Source organism: Anas acuta, chromosome 20 (assembly GCF_963932015.1).
Source record: "Anas acuta chromosome 20, bAnaAcu1.1, whole genome shotgun sequence".
Taxonomy (NCBI): domain Eukaryota; kingdom Metazoa; phylum Chordata; class Aves; order Anseriformes; family Anatidae; genus Anas; species Anas acuta.
This window is the reverse complement of record NC_088998.1, coordinates 6,724,917-6,751,902: the sequence shown is the minus strand read 5'-3', so window position 1 is coordinate 6,751,902 and position 26,986 is coordinate 6,724,917. Positions and strand designations below refer to the sequence as shown.

At 37.4% G+C, this 26,986-nt stretch overlaps 2 protein-coding genes and 1 long non-coding RNA gene across 6 annotated transcripts; 1 reads left to right on the top strand and 2 right to left on the bottom strand.

Moving 5' to 3' along the window:
- Positions 1-149: 149 nt before the first annotated feature.
- CCDC180 (coiled-coil domain containing 180) lies at positions 150-23,766 on the bottom strand. Of its 3 annotated transcripts, XM_068656520.1 has the most exons (37): positions 23,482-23,766; positions 22,765-22,949; positions 21,760-21,842; positions 21,108-21,217; positions 20,889-21,011; positions 20,631-20,741; positions 19,649-19,744; positions 19,229-19,392; positions 18,907-19,026; positions 18,131-18,210; positions 17,365-17,453; positions 16,548-16,670; positions 16,119-16,292; positions 15,747-15,862; positions 14,895-15,021; positions 14,619-14,658; positions 14,292-14,515; positions 13,489-13,706; positions 12,690-12,865; positions 11,500-11,680; positions 10,829-10,975; positions 10,417-10,561; positions 10,080-10,196; positions 9,571-9,669; positions 9,095-9,208; positions 8,362-8,561; positions 8,077-8,156; positions 7,155-7,284; positions 6,518-6,592; positions 6,160-6,226; positions 5,256-5,397; positions 4,723-4,883; positions 3,776-3,913; positions 2,583-2,694; positions 2,234-2,339; positions 1,547-1,685; positions 150-409 (listed from the first exon to the last, which is right to left on the bottom strand). In XM_068656520.1, exons 1-37 carry the CDS (start codon positions 23,548-23,550, stop codon positions 278-280), a joined length of 4,713 nt encoding a protein of 1,570 aa, XP_068512621.1. In that variant the 5' UTR covers positions 23,551-23,766; the 3' UTR covers positions 150-277. The 3 variants fall into 3 exon arrangements, 2 of the variants coding, with proteins under 2 accessions (XP_068512621.1, XP_068512619.1); XM_068656518.1 differs by having other exon boundaries at positions 22,765-23,766; XR_011089080.1 differs by lacking the exon at positions 2,234-2,339 and having other exon boundaries at positions 272-409; positions 22,765-23,766.
- Positions 2,719-16,437, top strand: LOC137842500 (uncharacterized). 2 transcript variants are annotated; one of them, XR_011089082.1, is made up of 4 exons: positions 2,719-2,839; positions 4,816-4,896; positions 5,747-5,801; positions 16,158-16,437. It is a non-coding gene; the product is annotated as an uncharacterized lncRNA (long non-coding RNA). The 2 variants fall into 2 exon arrangements; XR_011089083.1 differs by lacking the exon at positions 4,816-4,896 and having other exon boundaries at positions 2,730-2,839.
- Positions 23,767-23,905: 139 nt separating the features above from the next.
- SURF6 (surfeit 6) lies at positions 23,906-26,733 on the bottom strand. Its single transcript, XM_068656554.1, has 4 exons — positions 26,574-26,733; positions 25,940-26,152; positions 25,251-25,342; positions 23,906-24,810 (listed from the first exon to the last, which is right to left on the bottom strand). The coding sequence occupies exons 1-4, from the start codon at positions 26,674-26,676 to the stop codon at positions 24,142-24,144; spliced, it is 1,077 nt and encodes a 358-aa protein (XP_068512655.1). The 5' UTR covers positions 26,677-26,733; the 3' UTR covers positions 23,906-24,141.
- Between the last annotated feature and the right edge of the window lie 253 nt (positions 26,734-26,986).

Sequence of the window (26,986 nt, the reverse complement as noted above, 5' to 3'; positions counted from 1 at the left end):
GCCAGAAACACTGCTGCAGGACTGCAGTAAAAAGCAGCTGTAAGTACATACACTCTGATCTGCTTAGAGCAGGGTTTTTCAGTGACAGAAAACAAGTAAACAAAAAGCAAGTTGGAAAGAGAACAGAAAGAGCTTGAATAAGGCTAATAATGTAATTCAACATTCAGAAAGAACTTACATTCCTCAGTTACTCCAGTAAAGATACAGTATGATAACTTTCTCTCTGTTAAAGAGTACATTTATTTGTCAAATAAGAACATTAACAAGATTTGACTGATCACATATAGAATTGCTTAATCTTCTGGATGGACTGTTTCCACCAACTTTCCCAATGCTGAACTGTCACCAGCTGAGATGTACTTTCTTTCTTGATCTGGGCAAACTGCTGCTCGAAGTTATACATGTATTTCTGCAGAAATAACAACAACAAAGTACAAAATTAGTAGCAATAAGACAAAATTTTACTTTGCCTAATTTCAAGTCCTATTCAGTATCAGATGATTGCATGCAGGAAACTTATTTTCTGCCTTAAACAATAGAAATATATGAACAATGAATTATTCATTGCCTTATGCTGTGTTCATTTTAAATACTTCTGAAATTCCATTATCTACAACATTTAAATTTTTATAAAAATGGAAGATCTTCCTTCCATTAGTTCTTGGGATTAAAGAGCTACCTTCTCTAGAGAAGAGAGAGGAAGAGGTGTGCACCTCAAAAAGAACGTACTCTGACTCTTCCTAGGACTTTCTAAGTCATCATTATGAACTGAATTATTACAAAGCTGATAAAAATGTACTATACCTAAACCTTGTGAACTACCATAAAAAAAAAAATCTTTATTACCGAGTCTGCACTACACATTCAGGAAAACATTACTGTGGCATGTATTTACTAGATGCACACAATCAGTACTCTACCTTCACTTCAGAAGTGTACTGTAACCCATAACTATATACATAAAACACTCATGCAAATGGTGTTTGCCTATTGACTGTGTATTTTATGCTTTCCTATTAAAAATATGTGTTTTAAAAGTGAATTCTGTTCACTAGGAATAAGATTAATTCCAGGACAGATGTGTAAACACCAGTAATTTATTCCAACATGATTTACCATAAGAATACTCACCTAATTGCTGAACACTACTGTTTCACAAGCTATGGCCAGTGCAAGTCAGAGTCTCAGCTGTATTGAAATGGCATTGTGTAGATATGGTGACCTTAACTACTTTTTGAATTGTGATGCTGAAATGCATTCAATTTCTGACAGCATCCATGCTTCTCTGATAAAACAATTCCTCATTGTAATGTATGTCAACGAGAGGGATCCCTGAAAAACCAACTGCCCGCTTTTTGACATCACAAAGAAATGGACAACAGAGTGGATTTCTACACCTGGTAAAATATGGCTTTAATGTCTGAAATCGCTGTGTGTATTAAAAACATACCTAGTTATAATTTTAGTCGTAAAACAAACAAACCCGTAACAATAACAGCCTCCCCTCTACCCTACACTCCGTAACAGTCCTTTCCCACAGACCAACCTTATATACAGCATCTCTTGCTTCTACTGCTGCTACATGGCCCAGCGTAGTCTTTGCTGTTGTAACTGATGCAGTTTCTTTGCAGATAATATAGTCTGAATTGTCTGTAAGAGTGGTCATGGGTATTCCTGGCCAAGTCCTTAAAAAAAAACAGATCAAATCAAAATAAAAAGCCATGATAGAGAACGTTAGAATAGAAGAGAGAAGATCATATTAGTTCATACAGCATATTTTAAATGTAAGAGATCTTTTTTTTTTTTTTTTTAACTCTTCACTAGAAACTACCCTATTTAGTACAACTTTTTCTTTAAAACCTCCAAGGCTCTGTACAGTAAACAGAATCCAAGACTCCTGAGTGAAAATACACAGTATAACAGTATATTCCACAAGTTTGAAAATGGTCAAGTGGTAAATAGTGGTAAGCAAAGTGACACAGCAATAAAATTTAAATGATATTGCTTTACAATATAATACATAATTCACATTAATCTGGATCGATTGCTATTCTTTCTTTAAAATCATTACCCATCCAACCTGCCCCATTACTGGCTAAATGACCTCACTAATGACAAGCATATTTTTCAGCAGTTTTAACAAGTGGAGCAAAAGACCTACAAGGACAGTGTCTGATATCAGTTCAGGGAAGAAAAATTGAATACAACAGTGCTCAGCATCTTCAAATATTACCTGCTCCCACGTTCAATTAACTGTTCAACTTTGCAGATTTCTAGAGGAAGTCCAGCCTCTTTACGACGGATTAACACGGATGTCTTTTCCCTTGGTATTTCACTATCTGAGAGATAATATATGATACACTCAGTGGCAACAAAACACTGGCAGCCATAATATTCTTTTGAAGTAATTATATGCAGTTAGATGCTCTTTACTTTCAAGAAATAGCTTTGCATTTGCATTCATGCAATTTTTTCCATTGAAAGAACTATAGAATACAAATGTCTCCTCTTTCTAGGGAAAGTCTGCTGCAGTCTTTGAGAACGGAGTAGTACTTTCAACACACAATTTCATCTTTACTTACTCGGTACTTGTATGTCATCAATCGTGATACTTTCATCCAATTCCAGAAGCAGCTTTTCTGTGAAGGCAGCTAGTGCAGAAACAAAGTTCTGAGCACACTCAATAGCACAGCCCTGTTGGGACATTGGATACAAGCAAGAGGAATTCCTTTGATAATTTGATCTCCTCTCCTTTTAGTTTAGCTCCAAAAGAACTACACAACTCTCCAACCGTGATGTTTTTCAACAGCTGCAGATCACAGACATAAGGTTCTAAATCGTACGTAAAAGGATCTAAAAAAGTATTTTTCTGTAGTGCTCTCAACAGTACTTGATTACCTAAGATAATGTATAAAAAGTTACAGAGTTCTGGGTATAGCTGCCCTGTAATTGTATATTTGGGTTGAGCGTTTAAACCTGATAGAAACAGCAATCTGTAATCACATCCTTCTGCCTGAGCAAAGGCTGTTTTGGAATTCAGGTACTGTGAGCTGGAGTGCTTTCATCAGATACTATTCTGAAAAAGGTTTTATGTGTTTCTATGTTGCGTGTATGCAGAGCTAAGAGGAGGAGATATTATTTAGGAATTAAAAAATATAGCGAGTCTACAGACAGTATAGAATTTTCAGTAAGTGGCCTGAGAGAAATAAAAGAGCTTTACTGATGGAAAACTGACTTTTAATAACGCTAGATGATGGAGCAGGAAACGTGTGTGGAGCAGGAGTGTTTTGATTCTTGAGTGTCTCCTGTGAAGTTCTGTTTATTCAAGTTCTTAATCTTATATGGAAAAATGCCAATTACTTGTGCTAATGAAACGCACACAGTAAAAACACCTTCCAGGCATCTGTCTTCTGCAAGTAAAATAACTAACCAGAGGATGTCACTGTTACTCTAAATGTAGACTTATATCCAACAACTCTACCAGTAAAAGAAAAGTCATCACTTTCTCAGTGTGTTCTATGAGTGATACAAAAGATCAGTTAGATCCCTAACAAATCTACGTGCTTGTACATGCACATGTGCATTTATGCATACATTAAACTGTGTTCAATATATATGTGCTACTGATACATAACTTAAAGATACTGTGTGAACACTAAAACTGAAAACATTTTTCAGTTTACTTTTGATGCAGAGGAAAAAAAACTATCCAAAATCTGTTCTTTCCAAATGCAACATCTATCAAGCTCATATTAAGCCATGGCTTTATAGTTACCCTAAGCATCTCTGTGTTGAGATGAATACCATCAGCTTGGTCTTTTTGCCTTTTTGATTCCTCTTGGCACAAAGCTTCCAGCTGAAGCAAGTTGTCTGGATGCCCCAGGGAGGGACATAATTGGTTCTTGTGCACCACCTTTAAGTAAACACATAAGAATGCTTTTTATAATGAACGTGCAATTGAGTCATAATGAAAAAGTAGTAAAATCAAGAATTTTATGTCACAACTTTCAGAAAGAAAGAAAATTTGGTTTATTCCTAGGCTGACTAAATAAACCTTGCAGTACAGTATATACCAAATTGTCTATCCATTGAAGAACAGGGCCTGAGCTCACCTTGTTTATCATTTTCAAGTCATCACAGTTAGTAATCCCTTTACCAAGAGGTGAACATGAATTTTTTATAACTTGATATCTGTATTTTTTCTGAATTTAACTTAATACTCAGAGGGACAAAATCTGAATATACTATTTTGTAACGTCTTCTGCATGCTCTCCGTTATGATTCTGTTACCAGAGTTGATATTACTGAACAAAATATACCTTTTTAAAAAATACAATAATGATATTTCATTGTCTTATGCATATGCAGTAGTACCTACAAATGAGATAGGCATCAGTGCCTATACTGTATGAACTGTATAGCCATACCACAACGTTACTAGCTCTTAAAAAAATTAAGACCTAAGAGTAAAATCACAGAATTGTAAAAGACTATAGAGAGGAAACCTAATGTTGGAAGCAGTGAGAGAAAGGACTGAGTTACTAGAAATACAAAGTTTACAGTAGAACTGCAGACTAACTGCAAACACAAAAATAAAATCAGTGATGAGGTCAGCAGTGAGTGATTAAGCAAACAGTGAGAGTAATAAAATGAAATTTTATAATTCTGATGAGTTTAGCATTGTTTACACTGGAAGCTTTCCAATATGTCCAGGATACGTACCTTCATGCTCTCCCAGTCTTCTAGCTGTTTATTGAAGAAGTGCCGAATGTTACCAGTAGAATTGCTGAGCTTCTGCTCGTGTTCTTTTAAAAGACTATCAACCGCCAACTGAGAGACATAAGGGAGTTCCTCTTCAAACAACTTCAACTGATCCTGAAATTCTTTTTGGAAAAGGTAGGGATGTTTATGTAACACAGAAGCAGTCATTGTAAGGAAAGAAAACCCAGCCAAGTTGAATGTACACTGCCAGGATCAAACAAGTTGGAATTTTCTCTTTCTGTCCCTAATAGCCCTTTTTCTACATCCCATGATTACAGAAACACACTTGCCAAAAGATGTTAACCTATACAGATCTTTCAACTTACTCCAGGACTCTTTTGCCATGCTCCTTGTAGCCAGTAATATATTAAAGAGGTTATTGGCCCAATTTCCAGTATTTTACTGGTATTTAGCAGGAGTTTTTCCACTGGGCTACATAATTCTTGATTCATTGCAATTTTCAGTGAAATTAAGTCTTAACTGAATTAATTTACCTTTAAGACAGGAGTTGTAGTAATCGTCTGTCTGACTTTGGTATGACAATAGATTCTGTCCAAACATTTCCACACAGTGTTCAAATGTCTCTGGAATATCTTCAGGCATTGGCATTTGACGCTTCTCTTTTTGGTAGAACTCCTTTCAGGAGGAAAAGATAAAACAGGAAAAGGGTTGATAACACATTCAAACAAGTCACACCTACACATTATAACAGTAGCAGGGATATATAAGGCTGTCAACCACCTTCTCGAGACCAGTTGTCTTCCTCTGCCTGCACTGTATCAGGAGCTTTAATTCATTGCCTATCTGCTCTTTGAATGGGTAGGGTTTTTGAGACTACAGTGCAGCTTAATTGCCAATTCTGAAAAGATATTATCAGTCCTCTCACTGCTGTACTGCTCTTAACTTGGGTATACGTATTCAAATATTAGTTATTAAGATGGCATTATAGTGTAGCAAGTCCTAATACGGAATGTTCTGATTATAGATACTTTTACTGATGCTTCAGTATACTTATGACAATTTGGAAAATCTTTTGAAAGGTGGGTATGTGTCACAACTTCATGCTGCTTCAGTCTGATATTTTCTTTTGATGCTGTTAGAATGAATAATGTTGAAATTGCCTCGCCTTTGCAGTTGTTCTGCTATACAACTAGCTATGGAGGTTTGTGCTTGTCCCCATGTATTACACTGCTTCAGATTCTGGAATGCTTAGTTGATATTTATAAAGAACCCTTAAATTAAAAATACTGCGTGTCAAACAGTATTTCAAAATTAAATGCACTGGTGAAGAAAGTAACGTTTTTGGACAGCCATGCAAACATCAAAATATAAGTTATTTAGCAGACACAGAAGATATACAACAGCAAAGTAACTGAAGAACATAGTTTTTTTTCTTACCTCAGCAAGAGAGAGCAAGTTGTTATTACCTGTCCAGAGAATATTCATAATAATCCCCTTAAAAGTACTGAAAATAAAAAAAAAGTAATAATAAAAAAGACAATCATACTGTATAAAGATCACATTGGTGATATTTACTGTTTTTCAAATCTTTTGTTCAGGTGCATTTTAAAACATTTTTTGGGGCATATGCAAACAAATACTCTGAATCATAGCATGATTTGGGTTGGAAGGAACCTTAAAGATCCTCTAGTTCCATCCCCTTCCCTGTCAATGGCAGAGATAGGAAGGGTTGGTTAGTTCCCCCCTCTCCCCAGCACAAGTGATGAATTTCTTACTGTAGATATACTTGACTTACTCAGATTCAGGAGGCTTCTCTCCAAATATTTGGCATCTCTTATCACTGAGAACTGGTCTAGTGTGTTTCTGTATGCTAAGAAGGCAAAAAATTAGTTTGAAACTATCCACATGTCCTTTGCTTCTCTGTCCAATTTTTTGAGCCAGTTGTGTGATGGATATAAAATAGAAGAAAAGTTTGAGAAAATGTAACTCCAGAACTAGTATTACATGAAAATATTTTATGATGAAAGAAAAACATTCTCTCCTCAGCGGTTTTTCGAAAGATTTCTGTTGTTTTCACTAATACATTGGCTCATTTCATCAATCTGTGGACCAAGCTGAAGATATACTATTCAGACACTGGACCCCCAAATTAAGACATATTCATTTAAAAGTCTATACTCTAACAAAGTCACAATACAAATCGACAGCCAATGAAACAGGAGAAAAACGTTTTTCCGTCCAAAGTCTCAAATAAAATGCAGAGCTGATCATGAGGACATAAGTAGGGAATTGATTCCAAATGCTAATCACAGGTGGAAAGAAGGCTAATACAAATAAGCACTGAGGATTTCTCAAAGAACAGGCAGCGTACAAAGTTTAGGTAAATTTCTGCACAGGAGTAATTTTAAGTGGGATTTCTTTTCACATCTTACCTTCCTCTTGGCATCTTTTTGCTAATAGATGACTTCTTGGGGACACGAGCTGCACACCTGTAAGTAGCAGAGTTCTGAGGACCTCCATCAGATACATTTAAGTGAGAATTCTTCGGTGTGGGAAGAATTGCTTTATATTTAATAAGAAAAGATGAAGAACATTGTATAAATGACAACTGAAGTCTTTCTTATACAGTTATGCTATTTACATTCTCATTTAAAATTCTTCCTCACAACATTAAGAGGACAACTGTAGGAAGAATCATATCTTACAGATAAAACTGACGTAGTCTAGCAGCTGTGATAGTGATAAAGACTGTCTTTTGAGGCATGAGCAATATGACTGTGATATAAAATATAAGATAGGTAGGATGGGACTTAAAACAAGATTAATTCAAGGAATAAGAAGAAAAATGAATGGGCTACATCCATAGTCTTGGTGTGAGGGCAACTTTGGAATGCAGAAGGGAAGCTATTTTTGGAAGTAGTTGATGAAATCAAGCTCTGGAGAAGAAAGATAAGGCAACATGAACATTAGGACAGGAGCAATTTGGATAACCACTGCACCCATCTTTGAGTCAATGCTAATATACAGCAGAAAGGACTCCTGATCCCCTACATATTTTCATGACATCTAATTATTTTCTTTATGCCTTTTTGCTTTTTCTGTAACAAATATGGGTACTTTTCTACTTCATTAAAAACAAAACCACAATACTATCTCATTCTGAAGCTTTCAGTGGTTAAGATCCAAAAATCATCATCTTATTGCAAAGTAAAAACAGCCAACATGAAAGGATGCACAATCCTCCCACAGCTAGCACGTAAACCAGTGGCCTGGAACAAGCTGGACCTGCTCAATAACATGTTAGAAAATACAGTTTAGATGAATGTAGATAAATTAAAGGAACCGCTAGCATACCTGGTCCTAATGAATGTGAGAAAACATTTCTGTCCGGATTTCGGTCTGAAGATTTTCTCCAGGATGACTTAATTCTGAAACTAAATGAAGAGCTATGTTGCTTTTGAATACCCTGCTACAAGTTCTCTACTCCTACCAGGTGCTAAGTGCAGCTAAATTTCAGAGATAATATTCAACTGCTAGGATTACATTTACAACCAACAGTGCAAATGTAGTTACCCCATGAAGGTACTTAATTGGTTAACTGGAATTATGGAAAATATATTTAAGCAAACAAATACTCACTCCAGTAAATTTTGGATAACGCTTACTGCTAAATCATCAACTGCAGACTTTCCCATTCTGCTTGGATTTAACAGAGGAAACTTGACAGGATCCAGCCCCATCATCGTCAATATTTTCTCATCTCTGAGACACTCCGTTCGAAGGGCAAGAGCAATTGGACCTTGTAACGTAACCTCTGCTGCAGGAGGTATCAAGTGCTCCTGAAATGGGCAGAAAATGAAAGCCTGTTGATTGTAGCAGGCAAGTAGTAGTAGCAGTACGTGTAGTTGCTGGTTACAAAAGCAGATCGAGCAAACAGACACTATTTTGCTCAGCCGGCCAAATCATTTTAGGAGAAATATTGTTACAGCTACACAACTCTGTGACATTTAGAAGCAAAAACATTCGATACAGAAATATGCTATTCCATCAAACATTTTAGGACACATTTGGATTTTTTCTTTCGGACCCGTGAAACATGTAGCTATGAACAGTGCTATGCCTTGAAAATAAACACTTGCAAAGGACTGACCAACTCTTTGTGATGCTGCTTTGACATTTAGTAATCTCAGTGATGACCAATCTAATCAGTTCTGTAGAAGAGCTGACCTAAAGTTACTCTGTCTTCATACACTTTTCTTCATTTGAAAATTCAATACACAGATTCTGAAAAGCCTTTAAAACGTATACAGATTAAAAATCAAAAATTAACTCAAAATTAAATAAAATGTAAGAACTTAAAATACTATCCTACATTATCATACAGCCTTCCTGTATCGACTAGCAGGCAATCGAGATACTGGCTCCTCTTTTTCAGTTCCTTCAACAGTACTTTGGTAAAGTTGTACAACTCTTCAGAAGTCAAAGCCTGAAAGATATGTTAATACAGGCAGTATTTACTAAATCCGAGATTTGAGATATGCTGACACAGTTGCATACAAGTTCATTTGAATCTGTTCTGTCACCAATTTGTTTATGCGTATGTGGAAGCAATGAGAGTGTATAGAAACTGAGGCTTTTGTTTTGCAAGCAGGAAAGTAAGTAGAAGACCTCCTGTAGCAAAAAATCTATGGCAAAGTACTCTTCTCCTCCCAGGCCCCACGATGTGTATAGACATAAGTCTGCCTCAAAAATATAGTTGCTTATTTAAAGTATGATATATAAAGACTGCCATATATAAAAATGCATGGTGAATCAAATTAATACGATCTCATGCTGTTTAGAACTTACTTCTTTATCTGCAGTAGAGTGAGCACAAGTATCTATCTTCTGATGGAGTTTCTCCAGGTAGGATTTTAATGTCACTGCCTGTAAATTGGAATTTGCTACCTAAAACCAGAAACATATGTTGGTGAAGGAAAATCCCATTTTGGGGAATTTCAGAAACTCCACTTTGAAACCACTAGACTTGTTAGTAAAAACACTCAGTTACTAGTACCCAGAGGAGGAGCTGAAAACAATAATTCACAAAAACAACACTTCATGTCCTTTACTGCACCATGCAAAAATGCCCGTCTATTCAAATATACATGCTCAATGTGCTGCAAGACCAAAAAGTGCTAGTATAGCTGCAGCTGTAGTAAAGCCATGGTTTAGGATGAGAAAGCCAGAAAATGGATTTGAATTGACACAAAAAGTTACATAAGTCCACTCTGAACTCAGCCAAAAATCTCTTAAATGTAATAAAAGATGAACAATTAAAATTCATTTAAACAAAGCTGTGATGTTTCAGTTTGTACCTCTGATTTGATTTGCAGCTGTAAATTTGTCAGAAGCTGCCGGATCTTCTCCATAAAGACTCGATTCATAAAGAGATTACGGAACTTCGTTTCAGCCTGGTTGATAAGTTCAGTAGCCTTTAAAAATGTCAGAAACAAGAGACACGATAATTTGTTTTCACTTTTTTCAACTTAAGTAATAGAACTTACCATTTCTACTTATTTTTTCCATCATGTAGTTGTCATAGAATTAACTAGAACAGTATTTATAGTTCCAGTCTGGGAGCAGGCTGATTATAAATCACATTAAATATGCCAATATAATACATAACTTGAAAGAGTGAAGCTCTGCACACACCTGCTCCAAACAGCTCGATTCCATTTTCTCCATATCAGCCATGATTAACTTTTCGAATGAGTTAATACGCTCACTTTCTTTCTGAAGATGCTTGCTGAAAGACTGTACCTCTTCAGAAGAAAAATTGCCTCCTTCACTAAATAATCTGAAAGCAACCAGCAAAGTCAAAAAAATTGACTGAGTCTTCCTTTACTTAAAGAGTATTTTGGATGAGCAGTACATAGATATCAAAACAAATGTGATGAAAACAGCCTAATCATTGTGGCTTAACAATTCATTTTTTTTATACAAACATATAGCAAAACAGATGAGTAACAAAAACATTCATTTTACTGTTCTGCCTATATAACAAATGCTAATACCCAGAAATAGATGACTATTTATAAACATTCCTCCAGTGAAATCTTTATACCTGCAAGCTTTGAGAAAATCCACATTTGAATCTCTTAATTTTCCTACAGCTTCCTCCAAATAGTTCCTATAACTCTTCAGGGAAACCTGGATGACTTCCAGATGATTAAGGAGCTCTGAGTGCAGACTGTTGCTGAAAGAAACCAACCTAGCAGCAAATAATAAAACACAGGGAAAATGCATTGAAAGAGGAGTGCATGTTATGGTTCAGAGGCTGCTGGTTAAAAGACATCAATCAAATCTGAGAACTTGGGAATATTTTAGTATTCTGCAAATGACTCACTGAACACTGAATGTTTTGATGAACACGCAGACAACAACAGCAAGCAGTTGAAGACTACCCTTCAAAACCAATTAGTCAATTACTATTACTGTACAAGCTCAATAAAACTGATATAATCTAAATAGATGAAACGGTTTTCTACTTTAAGACCACCATCACCTTGAAAATATTTGAAAATAGTCATATATTCAGCAGCAATTTTAGTTTAGTAGAAAGAAAAATTATTTTCATTTTTTAGAAGTTTCATGAGGCATTCTTCACTGAAGAGTAATAATCACACAGATAAAAGAGACTTAGAACACAAGCCAGGAACTGGGAACATCCCAGAAAGCAATCAGGAGTGTTTAAGTCTGGAATTTCACAGCCAGTATGACCTGAGGCACACTTACTTCTCAGTCATAGGAGCACTGAGGAAGACTGATTCTATGTCATGGATCTGAGAATTTAAGTTTTTGATGATGTCACTTTGCTGATCGCAAAATTTGAGGAATTCAGCTCTCTCCTTGTTCAGCGCTTCCACCACACCTGCACAGTGGCACTCGAGACGCTTTTCATGAAGTAATAGCTCCGCTGATAAGGAAAGAAATTTTACAGTATGGTCATTATTCCCTGTTTACTATGGAGTACCACAACCACTATTATCAGAAGCAGCAGTAAAATAAAATGAACCAGATCTCAGAGCAGCTTAAAAATATTAGTAAAATAGACACAATCCCGCTTCTTTGACTTTTCTCCTGTTTTTGACTTATGTCCCTGACAGCTCCTAATTAATTCAATTCAAATCACAAATGCCTTTTGTTTGCCCTAATCTCTTTTCTTTTTCCTTTACTTTTGGTCACCGCTGACATCTCCTTTGTCTTTCCATTTTCAGTCTTGTAACGAAAGTAAAGGTAAAGGTAAAGCGTGGTTTGTTTGTTTTTAATGGAAATTGCTGTTCTTGCTATTTTTGTGGGAAAAAAAATCACTTTTGGTCTTCCTTTTGGAAAAACATTTGGGTAAACCAAGAGTGAGCCAATCAACCTCAAAAAAAAAAAAAAAAAAAAAAAAAGCCAGGATTTTTCATAGTTAATATGCTAAAGACCAACAAACCTGCCTTAAATCAAGTCTCCCTCCAGATCCTCATACAAGACAGATTTCTCAGTGGCCAATCTGTGCCTGCTCAGCAATATTTCACACAGGTAATTCTTTCCTCTCCTGTATTCAGAAGCCCAACCTCAGCATTTCATTTGTTTTCTATAACACTTTTTTTTTTCGTACAGTGCAAACACTTGCTAAATGAAATGAATGAGCAGTCACAAGCATTGACAATGTAAACAATGTTCTACAGCTACAATCAATTCATTGATTAGGGTAATTGCTGAAGGTATTGCTGAATATTCCCATAACATAGCACAAATAGGCATGAGGTATTGATAAGAAACATCTTTTTAAAAAAATATGAGTAACATTGTACTGAGAATTAGTACAGTCATCCTATAGTCATCTACTACAGAGACACCTAACACTGAAACGGATTTTGGTCCACTTATGATCATATCTGAATGAAGGCAGGTAGTGCTCAGAGTAAAAAAGTAGGTACCAGCTCTAACATTGTAGATATTTGTCTCTATATTCTCCTGCCTTTGCTGATGCAAGAGAAGATGCTGCTGAAGTTCTGAATTCAGCTCCTCCTCCTTGGCAGCTACAGTAGCCCAGGAATTGGATAAGGACTCTGCAAACCATTTCTCCAAGTGTTCAAAAAAGCAGAGGCGAATCCTATGATTAAATAATATATATTACAGGGAAGAACAGTGAGTAATAAACAAAAATGCATTAAATATATTGACTCTAAGAATTTAACTACCAGCTACAGGAAGATACGGTTTCATGACTATTTGCACAATACTGGTACTACTCATTTTGTCAACAGAAACTATAAATAATATTAATATGACTGAGTCAGAAATCTTGTAATGTTTTTTGAAGTTCTGTTCCTATTCTACATTAATGAAGGCTGAGATAAAAAAAAAAAAAAGAAGAACTAGGATAAAAGCATGGAAGAGTTTTTGAGCTGGAATCATACCACTGAGTGCCAGATATTTTAACTTCATGGCTCTGTAGGGAGCTGGGGCAAATTACCTGCCTTTCTGTGCCACGTTTAATCATTAAATACATTTCTGTAAAATAGGAATGCTCTGTAAGAGGCTTGTACAGTACATCTAAGAGCAACGTATAAAGAGCATTGTCAAAAGTGTCTTTTATTTTTAATCAATTAATAAAAGAAACGCATCAAAATATTTAAATAATTTTTGCATGTTTAGTCTAACATTTCTTCCAAACACTGACATTTTTTTACTACCTAAAGGGAAAGAAAGAACATACACAAGTTTTATACTAACCGTTTCTTCAGCTCTACAAATACGTTTTCTTTGATAAGTACATGTTCCAGGTACACAGGAAGTGATTCTTTTTCCTCATACTTCGTAAAATAACTCTCTGGGATGTCAGTCTTTTCTGCCTCTTCAGCTCCAAGAACTGTGTAAATGTTTCCACTCGAAGTGGAAAAAGTCTCAGTAGCAATTTCAGAGATTTTCACCTCGCTGCTCTTGAACACATCCTAAGAAACAACTGGGAATCATCAACTGTTACCTCTAAAACAACTATTTTAAAGTAAATGAAAAAAATAAAATGAAAAAAGTAAAAAAAAAATCACTGTGTTCAACCGAATGTAAGATTCCTAAAGACACTAGAAACAACGTTGTTTCCGAATTTGGACAAACTCATACAGAGAATAGTTTTGCAAGTCTCAATAGGCAGAATCATCAGTATTTTGAAAGGTTTCTGTTATGGTAATAAATTGCATTCATGTAACTAGAGACCTGAAGAACTAATACTTAGATACAAAGATAGACACATAAACTAAAGCTGCTGAAGGTGTGGTTTATTTATTTATTTATTTTAAAGGATAAAAGTGGTGTATAAGGAATGTTTGTGAACTGTTTTATAGACCCATTAGTAGGATCTAAAATTCTGATGGTCCAGAAATAAATGAAAACAATAAAGACTAGTATGTGCTCTGTGTACAAACAAAACCTACTCTATTTTTTTCCCCTCAGCAAGTAGACAACTTCCTACTTGCCATGATGTGCAAAACTTCCATAGCCTTCAAAAGTTCTTGTTCCCATACCTGTGAAAAGCTTACCCCCTGTTCTATATCATCAGTTTTATCACTCTCTTGAAAAATTCTCTCCCCATCTTCTTGTTTCTCTGTTTCTTCAGTTTCCCACGCAAAGATCTCCTCATTCTCAGCTATGTTCATTTCTTCATTTTGTTGTTGAGAGCTATCCATCTTCTGATTTTCTTCATTTTCTTGCACAACACTCTCAGCTTGTTGCTCCACCAGACTTTCAGCTTCTAGAACCTCAACTAATTATTTCCAGTTAAAGCAAAGTTTTACTAGTCATAATACAAAGAAGCACAGATTAAAAACAAGCAAAAAAAAGAGTTATTTGTATCATCGAGGAATTACCTTGACTTTGAAATGCGAAGTCTATTTTTCCTTCCAAGTTCTAAAAGCAACAAGAGCAATAAAAAATAAAAATAAGGATTTGCTTGCTTGTAAGGAATTCAGATTCCTTCTCAAAATATATCTATTTCATTGATATAAAAGCAGCTTGGTCCTATGGCCAAAGCAATGTTTCAGTTTATGTAATACAAATTTTAAAGCTGATGTAAAATTTCCCCAAAGTGAAAAATTAATACACCTGGAAGATTTTAAAACAAAAGGAGTTTGTCTTCTTTTTACCTGTTTGAAGATTTCTTTTACGTTAAAATATTTGCTGATAGATACACTGTAAGAAATCAATTCCTGCAAAATAGCTTCTGGGTATGGTGTTACTTTATCCACCAGAACTTTGTTGAATGTCTCATACCTGTCAAATTTAAAGTCGTTGTTTAATAGCATGTATAGAAATAAAATGAAATATGACTACTATGTCTTTAAATCCAAGTTTAACTTTTTAATTCATATGATCAATCCTTCAGGTTAGAATCAACTATTCTACTGTATTTGTTCAGCCTGAACACAATCACAACCTGACTTGTTGGTAAAGATTAGTTCATTATAAATACATAAGTGAGCAAAAATCAAGAAATATTTACAAAAAAGTCTTTCAGAACTTTCATTTTGGATGGGAAACCATTCAAGAAACATAACAAAGATTGCCAAAAGATTTTGGCTATCTGAGAGTTATTAGTAACTTCTATTCCTTACCCTTCTGAAATAGATCAAATCTGTGAGCCCAAAGCACAGCTGATGGCACAGATCAACTTTGTGATCCCCACGATTAAAGAATCTGAACTACGGCTTCTATCTTCTGAATGAATAACGATTGTATTGGCATGAATAACTACATAACAGTACTGATCCAGCATATTTTTAAAACAGTATCAGTATTTGTTGGGTTTTCCTTACTCCTGCTTCTGAAGTGTAGGTATTGTTTGTCTTAACCTTGTTCAATATGGAAATTATTTTATTTTACATCCTTACAGGATGTAAGGAGAAGTGTTTTCCTTCACATTAGCGCATGAATATGACCTAAATACAACCAAATTAGAATGCACTTTACTTACTAAGTTTGCACTACAAAATTCATACCTAGCTCTAATGTCATTCAAAGAAGAAAGGGCATTCTCCAAAGATTTCTTCAGCTTTTTTTCAGAGCTCGCTGTTCTCATTTTATGCAGAATTATATCCAGATTATTTTCCATCATCTAAGACCACATAAAAAGAACACAGTAAAAAAGATCTAGTAATTATTAAAAAGCTTCATAACTATTTAGGATTCAAATAATTAATTTCAAGCATGTATCCAAAAATGTACTGGACAGAATTAAACTAACATGTAGAAAATCCAGCATAAATGTTAATGCTTATGCTTTTATACCAGGTATTTTGAATTCCAAAGGCTTCTCTGCATTAAGAAATCCTTTTCTTAAGTCATACTACATTATAATTTTATGTTTATACCTGTATTAATTTATTCTGTTTTTGTCTGCATTCACCTAGTTTCTTCTGAAGTTCACCTTCCTGCTTGGACAGTTCGAGTTGATGGACATCCCAGAGACTACTGGCCTCTTGAAAATATCTGTACAGGTCTCTACAGTTCTGCTCATTCTGTTTAGCCAGCTCCTCAAAGTCTCTCTTAAAAAAAAAATAAAAAAATCAGATTTAAGTGAACTGGATACTATTAAACTGTTTGCTGGAAGTTGCACTTACGGACTCTCCTTCCTGAACCATGTAAAACTTGTTTTACATATGGGATAGGTATTCAATCACACTATGGACCTCTGTCTAGTATGACATCAATAGCCTAAGATGCACATAGAATTTTAGGCAGTAGCACATGAAGAACAGAATACTCCAAAAGAACAATAAAAGTAGATGTAATAAACATACATCCATATTCTTCAGTTCTTCTTCAAACTGACTTTGTAGTTTCTCAGTCCACTGAAGGAAGTCAGAATTCACGATTTCTTCAGCCTCCTTTTGTGTGCAAACATTCAGATTCAACAGTTTATTCTGAACGAAAAGAAGGTTAAGCTATTGACATGCATATAATCTAACATAAAATATTGTGTGACTTTTAGAGAGTATGGTTAAACTTAGTATTTCTTAATTTCTTGTGAATAGATAGCTCCAGAAATAGCATCCAAAAATGTTACTTTAAGTTGAACCTATACTATTCACGTGTAATCTGAGGAGTTGCTACATTCATCTTATGTTAGCAGGTTGATGGTCCCATATTGTACTTTATTAACAGTACATCAGCTTTAGAAAATGAATGCATACTAAAATTGTTTGTACTTCATGTAGCTTCATTAACCAGGTTTCTCACAATATTTCACAGAAAGGATTCAACCCTCGTATCATATTCTGGTAGTAAGCAGTACAATTTTATTTGGACAAAGATAAACTGAGCAGAGATGAGAAATTTCTTCCAAGATAAGACAGATTCAGGAAAAGGGTGAGGGTTCTGACCCTGAGTCCTCTAAATGAAGGACAGCACTTCTTTCATTACTGGCAGTTGTTATTGCTTTTACACATTTCTAGTACAAATACCACAAGGTACTGTGAAACAAAATGGACAGTAGGTTTTCTAGAGGGTAGAACTAATTTAACATTTGCTGGATCCTCAAGCCCATAGTATTGCAACAACACATTGTATACTATTACCAAGAATCTTTCCAAGAATTCACAAAGCTATGATACTGACCTTGTATAGCTGCACTTCTGCCAAACATTTTTGCTGGACTGTCTCATGCTGGGTACGAATTTTCATCATACACTGCCTATTGTGGGCATCTGAAGGATATGGAAAAGAAACCACTGTAAAAAATGTCATTATTTCTCAATGCAGTGTGAAATGGAAACATGAAGGAGGACCAGTGCTGAGCCTCAGCACAGCCAGTGTGCCCCAGTAGTGTCTTCAGACCTGTATGATATTATCAGTCAGTAAAATGAGACATTTTTACACAAATATTTTTATCATTATGCTTAAAAGCAGTGAGTTATTTATAGCCACTACCAACATCTTTGCTACAATACAGGCTACAAACATTAAGAGGGCACATGCTCTGGTGAAGCAGAAGGTAGACACAGAAGGAAGGCATACTACAAGACAAAGGAATAATCTCATATACTTCACCTTTTATTCTACAAGAGATAAGTATTTTTCTATGACTGAGTACTGATCTAGACTAAAATAACCTCATTTTTTTCCACAGATTGATTCTAACCAAGTCAATTCCTGCAAAACCTTGCTAAGCAAACATGCTTGTGGTGGCAGAAGGGAGGCAATGCAACAGAAATCTTACTGGAGCCATATTGCTAGCTCATAGCAATTTAGGTACATGGGAAAACGGAACAAAGAATATTCCGAAGATACTTTCAAACCACCAGTCTGACTCATTCCTGTTAGGAAAAAAGAAGGAACTGCTTGAATTCCAGACATTTTCGTGACATGTGATTTTCCAACTTACCCATACTTTGGTTTAAATTCTCCAAAGATTTGTACCATTCATTAACTTCATCTTGCGTACACACTGGAGGCAACAAATCACTATTGAAATAGGAAACAAGAATCAGATACTTTCAAATATAATCCAGTCAGTTGAAACTATGAATCAGTCAAAACTATGTTAAAACTATGAACCAGACTACTCAGCTTTATCTCATTTGCAGCCAAATCAGCAATGAAAATAAAACAAGCTGGCTGCTGTTTTCCAAGACCACTGTTTACTGACAATGAACTGGATGTACCTAGTTGCTACATACATTATAACAGAAAAAAATGTTTGAAAATTGTAATACCTTAATGCAATATTGTAATATTTTTGTCAGAATAGATAGAATCGAAAAGTAGCAGTATGAGCTTTCTTTCAATGCTCCTTTCTTCATAATTATCCAAGTTAAACTCTCATTGAGAAATGCTGTGACAATACCACCAATTTTTACATATCCGCCCATTCTTCTTTGCCACTTTCTACTATGTTTCAAGTGTCAGTAAGGTTTACTTGTGTTTCTGCATTTCAAGCCTTTGATAGCCCTGTATTATTTTAATAGGTGCTTTGGAAACCAAAAATACATTTTTTTTCCATTAAAAAGAGCTTTACAGAAGACGTTTAAGCCCTGCCTTACTGCTGTGTTGTACAATTGTGCACTGAAATGGAGCAAAGTTAATTCTGTAGTGGAGCTCCCTTATTAACTCTACCAAGAACTCTACTTTTCTTTGTTACTGTACTCTCTTCTGTCGTACACAAGGTGCTGCAGAATTTCCAGTCTCTTATCATTAAGTAAAATCTGTCCATTTATCATAGTTTCCATTTCTGTTTTCACCGCTGGGGGATTCTGTATTTCTTCATTTACCACAAATTCTCTGTATGGTGGAAGAAGAACACAGTTAATAAATATCCGTTTGGAAAATTAAAAAAAAAAAAAAGCTAAATTATTTTTATTTGTTTTTTATAAGAGAAAAATAGCAACATACTACTTTTTATAGAAAACACAAATCACAAATGAACACTAGCCATTTTGTGCTGTTCATACTAAAAAATATAATCTGTTATAAAATTTCGTACCTGAAACTCTGAACTATATAGTTCTTTTGTGTGAGCTTCCAGTTCTTGACTCTGTCTTTCCATTTCAGTCGAAACGATAATTCCCTTTTCATCTCTGATTTCATTAGATTAAAGAACAGCTTGGAAATTGCCCTCTGGTTAGCCAACAGTGCTCTGTTAATCAGCTGTGTATTAAAATTATATATATAAACAGCAGCATGTGACAGGAAAAAAATTGCTAGCTCTATGTCAGACTAAGGAAAAAAATACAAATGACAAAGAATACCCTGCAAAATAGAAACATTCTCCTATAAGGCAGTAATTGATTGGTAGAAATGATGAATTTCAGTTTGAAAATGAGGAAATAAAAGGACTCTCAGGTATATTTCAGCTTGCTGTCTTCTTACAGGTAAAACTGACTCTCGGTATAAAAAGACTTACCATAGCCTCATTGTTTATGAACCTATAAATATCAGCTGGTAAGAAGAAGGAAATTTCCTCCAGCATCACAGTGTACTTCCTTAGTACATCTGTTATCTGCACAATAAAAAAATAAAGAACACACACAGTTAGTAATTGCTTACCTTAGGGTACTGACATTTCAATTATACCAGTGAAATTTTTTTTCCTGAAAATACCTTCAATTGGCTGATATTTTGAGAAGTGAATATTAACATACTGATTTTAATTTATTAGCACTGATTCATAAGAATAATTTTTAAAAATACGTTTTATTGCTTGACTGATTTCTCTCTATTATCTCTTATTCTTGAGAGCTCTGCAGATAGGCTGCAAACTGAATTTGAAACAAATAAAACAACTTCCCTTCTGACATCTGTAGTGAATTCACCAATGCTTGTTTTAAGCAGACAAGAAATTTATGAAACCTGATCATCTCCGGTATTTTTCACAACTACTCAAACACAACAGCTACTCTTGGACCTATTCAACCTATCTACGTCACAAGAGAGGACAAACTGACACAGGTAGAGCAGACAACTTTTGTTTGCCTACAAGGACAAAGCAGTAAGGACTTTCTTATGGACTAGCCATTAATGTATCCAGATGCACTGTAATGTCCAGTTACTTTTATTGCTCACCTTCAGAATAGAATCCTGACCATTAAGCCTGACCACAGTTCAACCTAAATAACCCTGCAAAAGCACAAAAGCAACTCAGACACTCCTTGCAACATTACTGCAGGTATTTGTAGAAGAAAACACTTTGTAACTGGAAAAGAACTATTTTTTCCAGAATACTGAGAGAATGACATATTGTTAAAAAGGCAGTAATCGCCTATACATCAGAACCTGGCGGGCATCCTTGACTCCTGTGGAAATAAGCTACTCTTTGCTCTGTGTCCAGTATTATAAACAAATACTAATCTTATGCTTACTTAACAGCTATTAAAACTACACCTCACTTTGTCAGTTCGACTCCATTCAACCTTTTTTAGGGTTTCATCCAATTCCCTTACACACTTCTTTCTGGCCAAGGATTCCTGCTGAATGGTGGTCCACAGTTCTTCCAAACCCTGCAAGAAGGATTTACTCTCAATCTCACTGAAAAACCAAATATGAAAAAAAAATGCTTTCTTATCTTAAAACTACAGCAAGACATAGGGAGGTATATCACACTGACCAAGTAGACAGCAGAAAGATAATGGCAAGAGCTGCCTTACTTCAATTGGGAAGCCTTCCACAGTAGCATCAGTCTTTGTAAACAGAATTTCAATTTTTCTATCAGATTCCATCAGTTTTGTCAAAAACAATTTTCCAGGCTCCAAAATCAAGGGTTCTATTTCCTAAAAAAGGATGGAAGTCAGTCTCATTTTTTGAACGTTAACCCTGGACTTCAGTATAGTATTCTAGACAGTCTGGATTGCAAAATCTTGTCTTACCCTGGCAATGCAAGCAAGCTCATGATACATTAAGGTTACTGCTTCATCATGACGGCCTTGCCTGCGTTCTGACAGGAGTTCCGTGATATTGCTCCTGGTTTCCTCGGGAACTGTCAAGAAAGAAATTATGAAGATGAAGTTGAAAGCTGTTGCTGCAAAAAACACATACTGTGTGCATACACAATAAATCACTAAATCAACACTTTGACCTCTAGTTTGTGCAGCAATTACCATGTCTGAAAGCTCTTCATAGGAAGGGAAATCTATGCAAATCTAGGTTAAAAGTAATATAGCATATTCCTAAGTTTCCTTTGACTTTATTGATTTGTGGGTTTCAGAAAGATAAAAGCATGGAAGCTATGAACCAAGTTCGGCTATAATGCAGAAAACTGCAATTTCCAAGAAATAAATCTGCTTATATCATAACTACAATTTACCTTCTAAGCAATAATTGTGGTTGATTGATAATTTCACTTATTTTTTTTCTTCCGTGAGTAGACTCTTTGTCTTCAAAATTACATACAAATAATTGAAAAGATGTCAGGTCATTTCTGAGCTTGATTTTTTACCTTATTCAGCTCAAATCACTATATGTATAGTGGCTCCTAAAAATGCAAATTAAGTATCTGACATTAAGGAAAATAAATTTTACCAACAAAATCAGGTAGGGCTCTGACTTCCTCAGCTGCAGTTATATCTTCACTTTTCCAAGCCTTTTGAAATGTCGTAGCTTCCCTGAAACAGAGAATAAAACTTGGAGTTGTACTAAGTAAGTACAGATTTGCAATTCATATAATATTCTATTCAATTATCTTAATCTAACATTTCTAAATGCGCCATTCAAACTTCAAAGAACATGGTGTGAAGAATTAATGTTGCTGCTTCTCAAATGATTTAGACCAAGTAATCATTAGTCCTCAGTTCATCACAATATCAGATCTCACACATTGGCATACAAGTAATAAACGATAGATTTAATACATGTAAACTACAGAGACATACATGTTATCTCTAACAGGTAAAAAATCTATGTAAGAAACAGCAAGAAATGTAGAAACAGACTTTATCTGCCCACTGATCTTCCTATCAGTTAGGGCACTGCGCCTCTTGACAGAAGTGGGAATAAAGGTGTCATTATTCAGCAGAACAGTTAGGGTGAAAAGGATGGAGGCACTAATTTATTTTTTTGCTTATAAATGCAGCTCAGAGCAGAGCATTATTAAATGGCAGTATGAATTCCATTAAAACGAGATTCAGGCCAACTAAATTTAGGAAAACTATTCAAACATACAGGAAAACAATCTACTTAACAGTAAGAATATTATTACATAATCTTAAAAATATAGTTCAATAATATATAATTGGCTGTATCAGATATACAGCTTAAAATAATGCAATAATAAAATAATAATAAAATAGCTTTTAAGAAGAAAAGCCATACATGTAGGCCAATAGAAATATTAGCGTGCTAATTTGAATTTTAACAGGCACCAACTCAGAAAATACATTGTACAACTGGCAGAAAGGAGACAAGATACTACAAGCAGTTAGTACTACGACCAAGAATTAGGAAGCATCCAGTTCCCAGGGCGAATCTTAAAACTTCATGCCCACAATCACAAACACACGATCGGGTATTTCTGCTTCTGTTCTATACCTGCATGGTGGTGGCTTTTCTGGGACATCTTCGTAGGGCACTCCTCCAGCCCCCTTCTGCTGGTTACACGGTAACAGCTCTGCCTCAGACGAAGTTTCTGAATCCCTAACCAGAGAGACCTTTCTACTCTTTATAGAATCCCTAGACTTCCTCCTTGCTTCATCCAAAGAGCGTACTAATTGAACCTTCAAAAAACCATAATCAAAAGTTAGAATTCTTTCCAAAGTTACCGAACAGAGAATAAGAAAATTATTGATAAAAATAGTGGGGTAAAGGTGGCAGAAGAGAATGATAAAATAATAAATTCTATTTAGCACATGCATGAAGATTTTCATCCAATACTATTTTCAAAATGAGAAAAAAAGAAAATAACTGTCCCCTCTCAGGAAAATTGGAGCAAACTGAATTGTGTGGCTGGGGAATGGTTAAAAGGAAAGTCAATGACAGAGACAGAAAATCCATCTGGCTTACTAGGCCTTGTCTTAAAACATTGTGTTATGATTCTGCATTTAATATGTCTTGGTATCCAGTGAAGACACACAAACACTCAGATGCACCAGGAAGGACATGCTGAAGATAACTATTTTCTGCTAAAGCAAACAAATCCAGCACGGCTGACATTCACCTCTGCTTCCCCACCACCACTTTAGAAGCCAACAAACTGAGCAGCACAACTAACTCAGCTTTTCCCTGCCTCGTCCTTTTGCTGTTCTTTACCTCATCTTCAAAGATCTGCGTGTAGACATCACCAAGGGGAACGAGGCGCACAGCCCCCACCGGCTGCATGGGGCCGGTGCTTGGATTTACGGGGAGGAGAGCGACCCTCGGGGCCTCAATGCTCCCGGCAGCGGATCCACACGCTGGTCCCACAGTTTCAGCCCCTGCTCATGGAGCAGCCCGGGGGCTCCTTGCTCCTTCCCTGGCCGCAGAAGGGAAGGAGCGGAGCGTCAGGCCCCGTTGCCATGGCAGCACAGAGACATGGCCGCCAGCCCAGCCAGGAGCAGGCCACAGCCCCTCACAGGGCGCCTCTCCTGAGAGGGAAGGGAGGCCGTGACGTGTGTCTTCAGGAAAATAATGAAATGGAACCCAATCTGAAAGTGCCTCTGCAGGACAGGACAGCTAATTAACGCACACACACAAGTTCGTTTGTTTGTTTTTATTTGACTCGGGTGGCCACCGCCCTGACTGGCACACAGGCGGGTTCCTCAGACACCGCCTCCTCCAGCCCCCAGGTCTGATGTGGGCACCCACAGCCCAACCAGCATCAGGCAGATGCACCGAAACCATTTTGTAAAAGTTCATTAAAAAAAACCCCACAAGCAGCCCTTTGCCACAACTCCCGTGGCCAGGCTGCAAGCACTAGCTGCCTCTCGCCCACTACAGGCCGGCTTTTTTCAAGTCCTCTGGCAGAACACGGCCCTTCTTCCGGGCCTTGGCTTTTTTGTGCTCTATCTTCTCTTTCTTCTTCTTCTGAATGTTCTTGCGGCGCTTTTCCTGCCTCTGCTGCATCCTTTCTACCACTTTTTCTGTCCGCTTCTCCCACTGCTTTTGGCGTTGTTCTTTACGCTTCTCCTTACGCTTCAGAGCTTCCTTCAGACGCTCCTCGTCGTCACGAATCTTGACACCTTCCGCCTTATAGAGAAGGTTTGTCCATTTTATCTTGTTCTCTAGCTCCTGAGCTTTCTTCTGGTCCTTATCCTTGAGCTCCTCCAACTTATTCTTCCTAGCCTCCAGCCTGCTCAGCAGCTGCTTGTAGTTTCTGCCCGTCAGGGGAGTGATTTTACCTTTCACTCCTTTCCTCTTCTCTTTCTTCTTCTGGATCTTATTCAAATCGTTCTCTTCATGGACTTCAACCCTGTTGAAGACAATCTCAGCTGTACTCTCTTCCTTTTTGCTCTGTGGCTCTACAGGTACATCCTCAGTTTCCTTCTTCTCCATTTTTGCCTTCATCTTCAACTCCTTTCTTCGGCGCTTCTTCCTCTCCTTCTCATACTTTCTTCGCCGCCTCTTCTCCAGAACTGAAGGGGATAGTTCTTTGTCATCATCCTAAGAAGAAGGATGGACATGAATCAGGAGCCTTACAGTGATAATACAAAGCTAAAAGTAGGATTTATTTCAAACCTCTTGTTAGAAAAGTAGTACGTAAGAAGCTGTGGGCTCAGCTTTTAGAGATAATAAACATAGTAAATGAATTTCAAAGCTTTTGCTCCCTCTGAGCATCCTGTAGCTATGTTCCTTGCAGACTTTGTGCCTTTTCTTTCTCAAATACCACCACAGGCATGTGCTGCTCCCAGCTAAGTGCTACCTTTTATGTGTTTTTCTGGACCCCAGAATATAAGCAGGACTCCCGGCACTACCTACAGGCACTTCCTTAAGGAATGGAATTATCTCAAAGCCTAAACCTCATCCCCACGTGCCATGGTAGCCCAGGGAGAATTCATACTGCCCACACACATAAGGGTACACATTAGACAGGGTTCTCATACTCGTCCTGAAGCTTCTTTAATCTTCTCATGTAGTCTCTGACGCAAGAGATTTATTGCAGAAAAAGAAGTGGAATTGAGTTCACTTTTGCCACCTGAAAATGACAGAAAATAAAAATACTTGAAATACAGCAGAAACTAAACAAAGCAATTTTCTATGGCTATGGGAAAAAGCTATGAGAGCTCTATGAAATTTTTATTCCATTCATAGAATCTAATGAAAACAGGAGCGTTCACCTTATTGGTTTCTTTAAAATTCCCCTTTTTCTATCCACATCATCACTCAACACTGACCAGCCTGAGTAGCTTGTCAGGCCCTGTAGTTCCCAAACAAGAAGGGATAAAAATACCGAGTTAATGGAAATAAAGATGCCAATTGCCTCTCCCCATTCACCTGTTTCAGGTTCCTAATGGAAAGCAGGCATAGGAAGATACAGACTGTATCCATGTGATAATGCCCAGAAGCTATCAAATATATAAAACCCCTGCAATTCCTAGGAAGTGCTCGTAATTCTAGAGAGCCACCCAGTGGCCACATTGCAAGTTTATATTCACAGATTAAGCTAAAAAGCTTTCAATACAGCTGGATTTCTTACATGCTTTCCAAACTATACACATATGAAACAACTGAAACGCAGCCACCTTGGCTCAGGTATCTTTAACCTAACCACAGACAGCTCTGCTATTCTTACCTGTGTCTGAACTCTTATTTTTGTTCTGTGTAACACCCGGCGGAGCTGATTTGTTGGCTTGAGGGGCTGCTTTCTGTTCTGGAGCAAGCTTATTGGCATTAGAGGCTCCCTGTTTAGCTGGAGGCGCATTTGTTCTCTCATCTTGCTTCTTGGACCTCCTTCTCTTTTTTTGGGGTGGTCTGCTACCACTCCCTGCCTGACCTGGCTTAGATACTAGAATGCAAAGGAAAAAAAAGAAAGAAAAGATCGATAGTTAGAGCAGACAATCTTGAAGGTTTTTTCCAGCCTTAATGATTCTCTGATTAAGGAAGATTGTAGCTGCACTCCCAGCGTGCAGCATTGTAGTGCTGTATCTCAATCATGAAAAACGGCGTATTTTAGGATTTATTTACACAAAGCTACCCTTGTTGACCACTTTAGGATCAACCCCGTGTTCCCACACCCAGTCACCCCGTGTAAGGCTGAACGCAGACCAACGACTCGCAGAGCAGCGCGCACCACCCGAGCTCACAACTCGGCCCACCACAGCGGCCCTGCTCAGGGACCAGCCCCAAGCCAGCTCCCCCGGCCCCTGCTCCCCTCAACCCGCCCCGAGGCTCCTCCACGTCCCTCCCAACCCCCCCCCTTCCCTCACCCGGCTTCCTCTTCCGCGGCTGGGGGCGCTCGGGGCTGTGGCGCACCCCAGCCCTCCTGGCCAGGCCCTGCAGGTAGCGGTCCTGCGCGGCCAGGCTGGCCATGCCGCCTCCCGCAGCCTGCCCCTTCCTCTGCCGCCCCGCCGGAAGTGACGCCGCCACGCACAGCAGGAAGTGCCGGCCGCAAGCTGTTGCCATGGCAACGGTGGTGGCACTTCCGGGTTGTGGCGGCTCTCAGGGCCTACCCGCAGCGCCCCCCCCCCCCTCAGATCCCTTCAGGCTCGGGGCTGCAGCGCCCCACATGGAGCTTGGGGGGTTGGGACACGGGGGGCACCGCTGGGGGCGTTTTGGGGCCGTGTTTCGGCAGACACAAAGCAGGGCGCCCGCAGAAAGCTGCCCCTCCATGGGCTCGCAC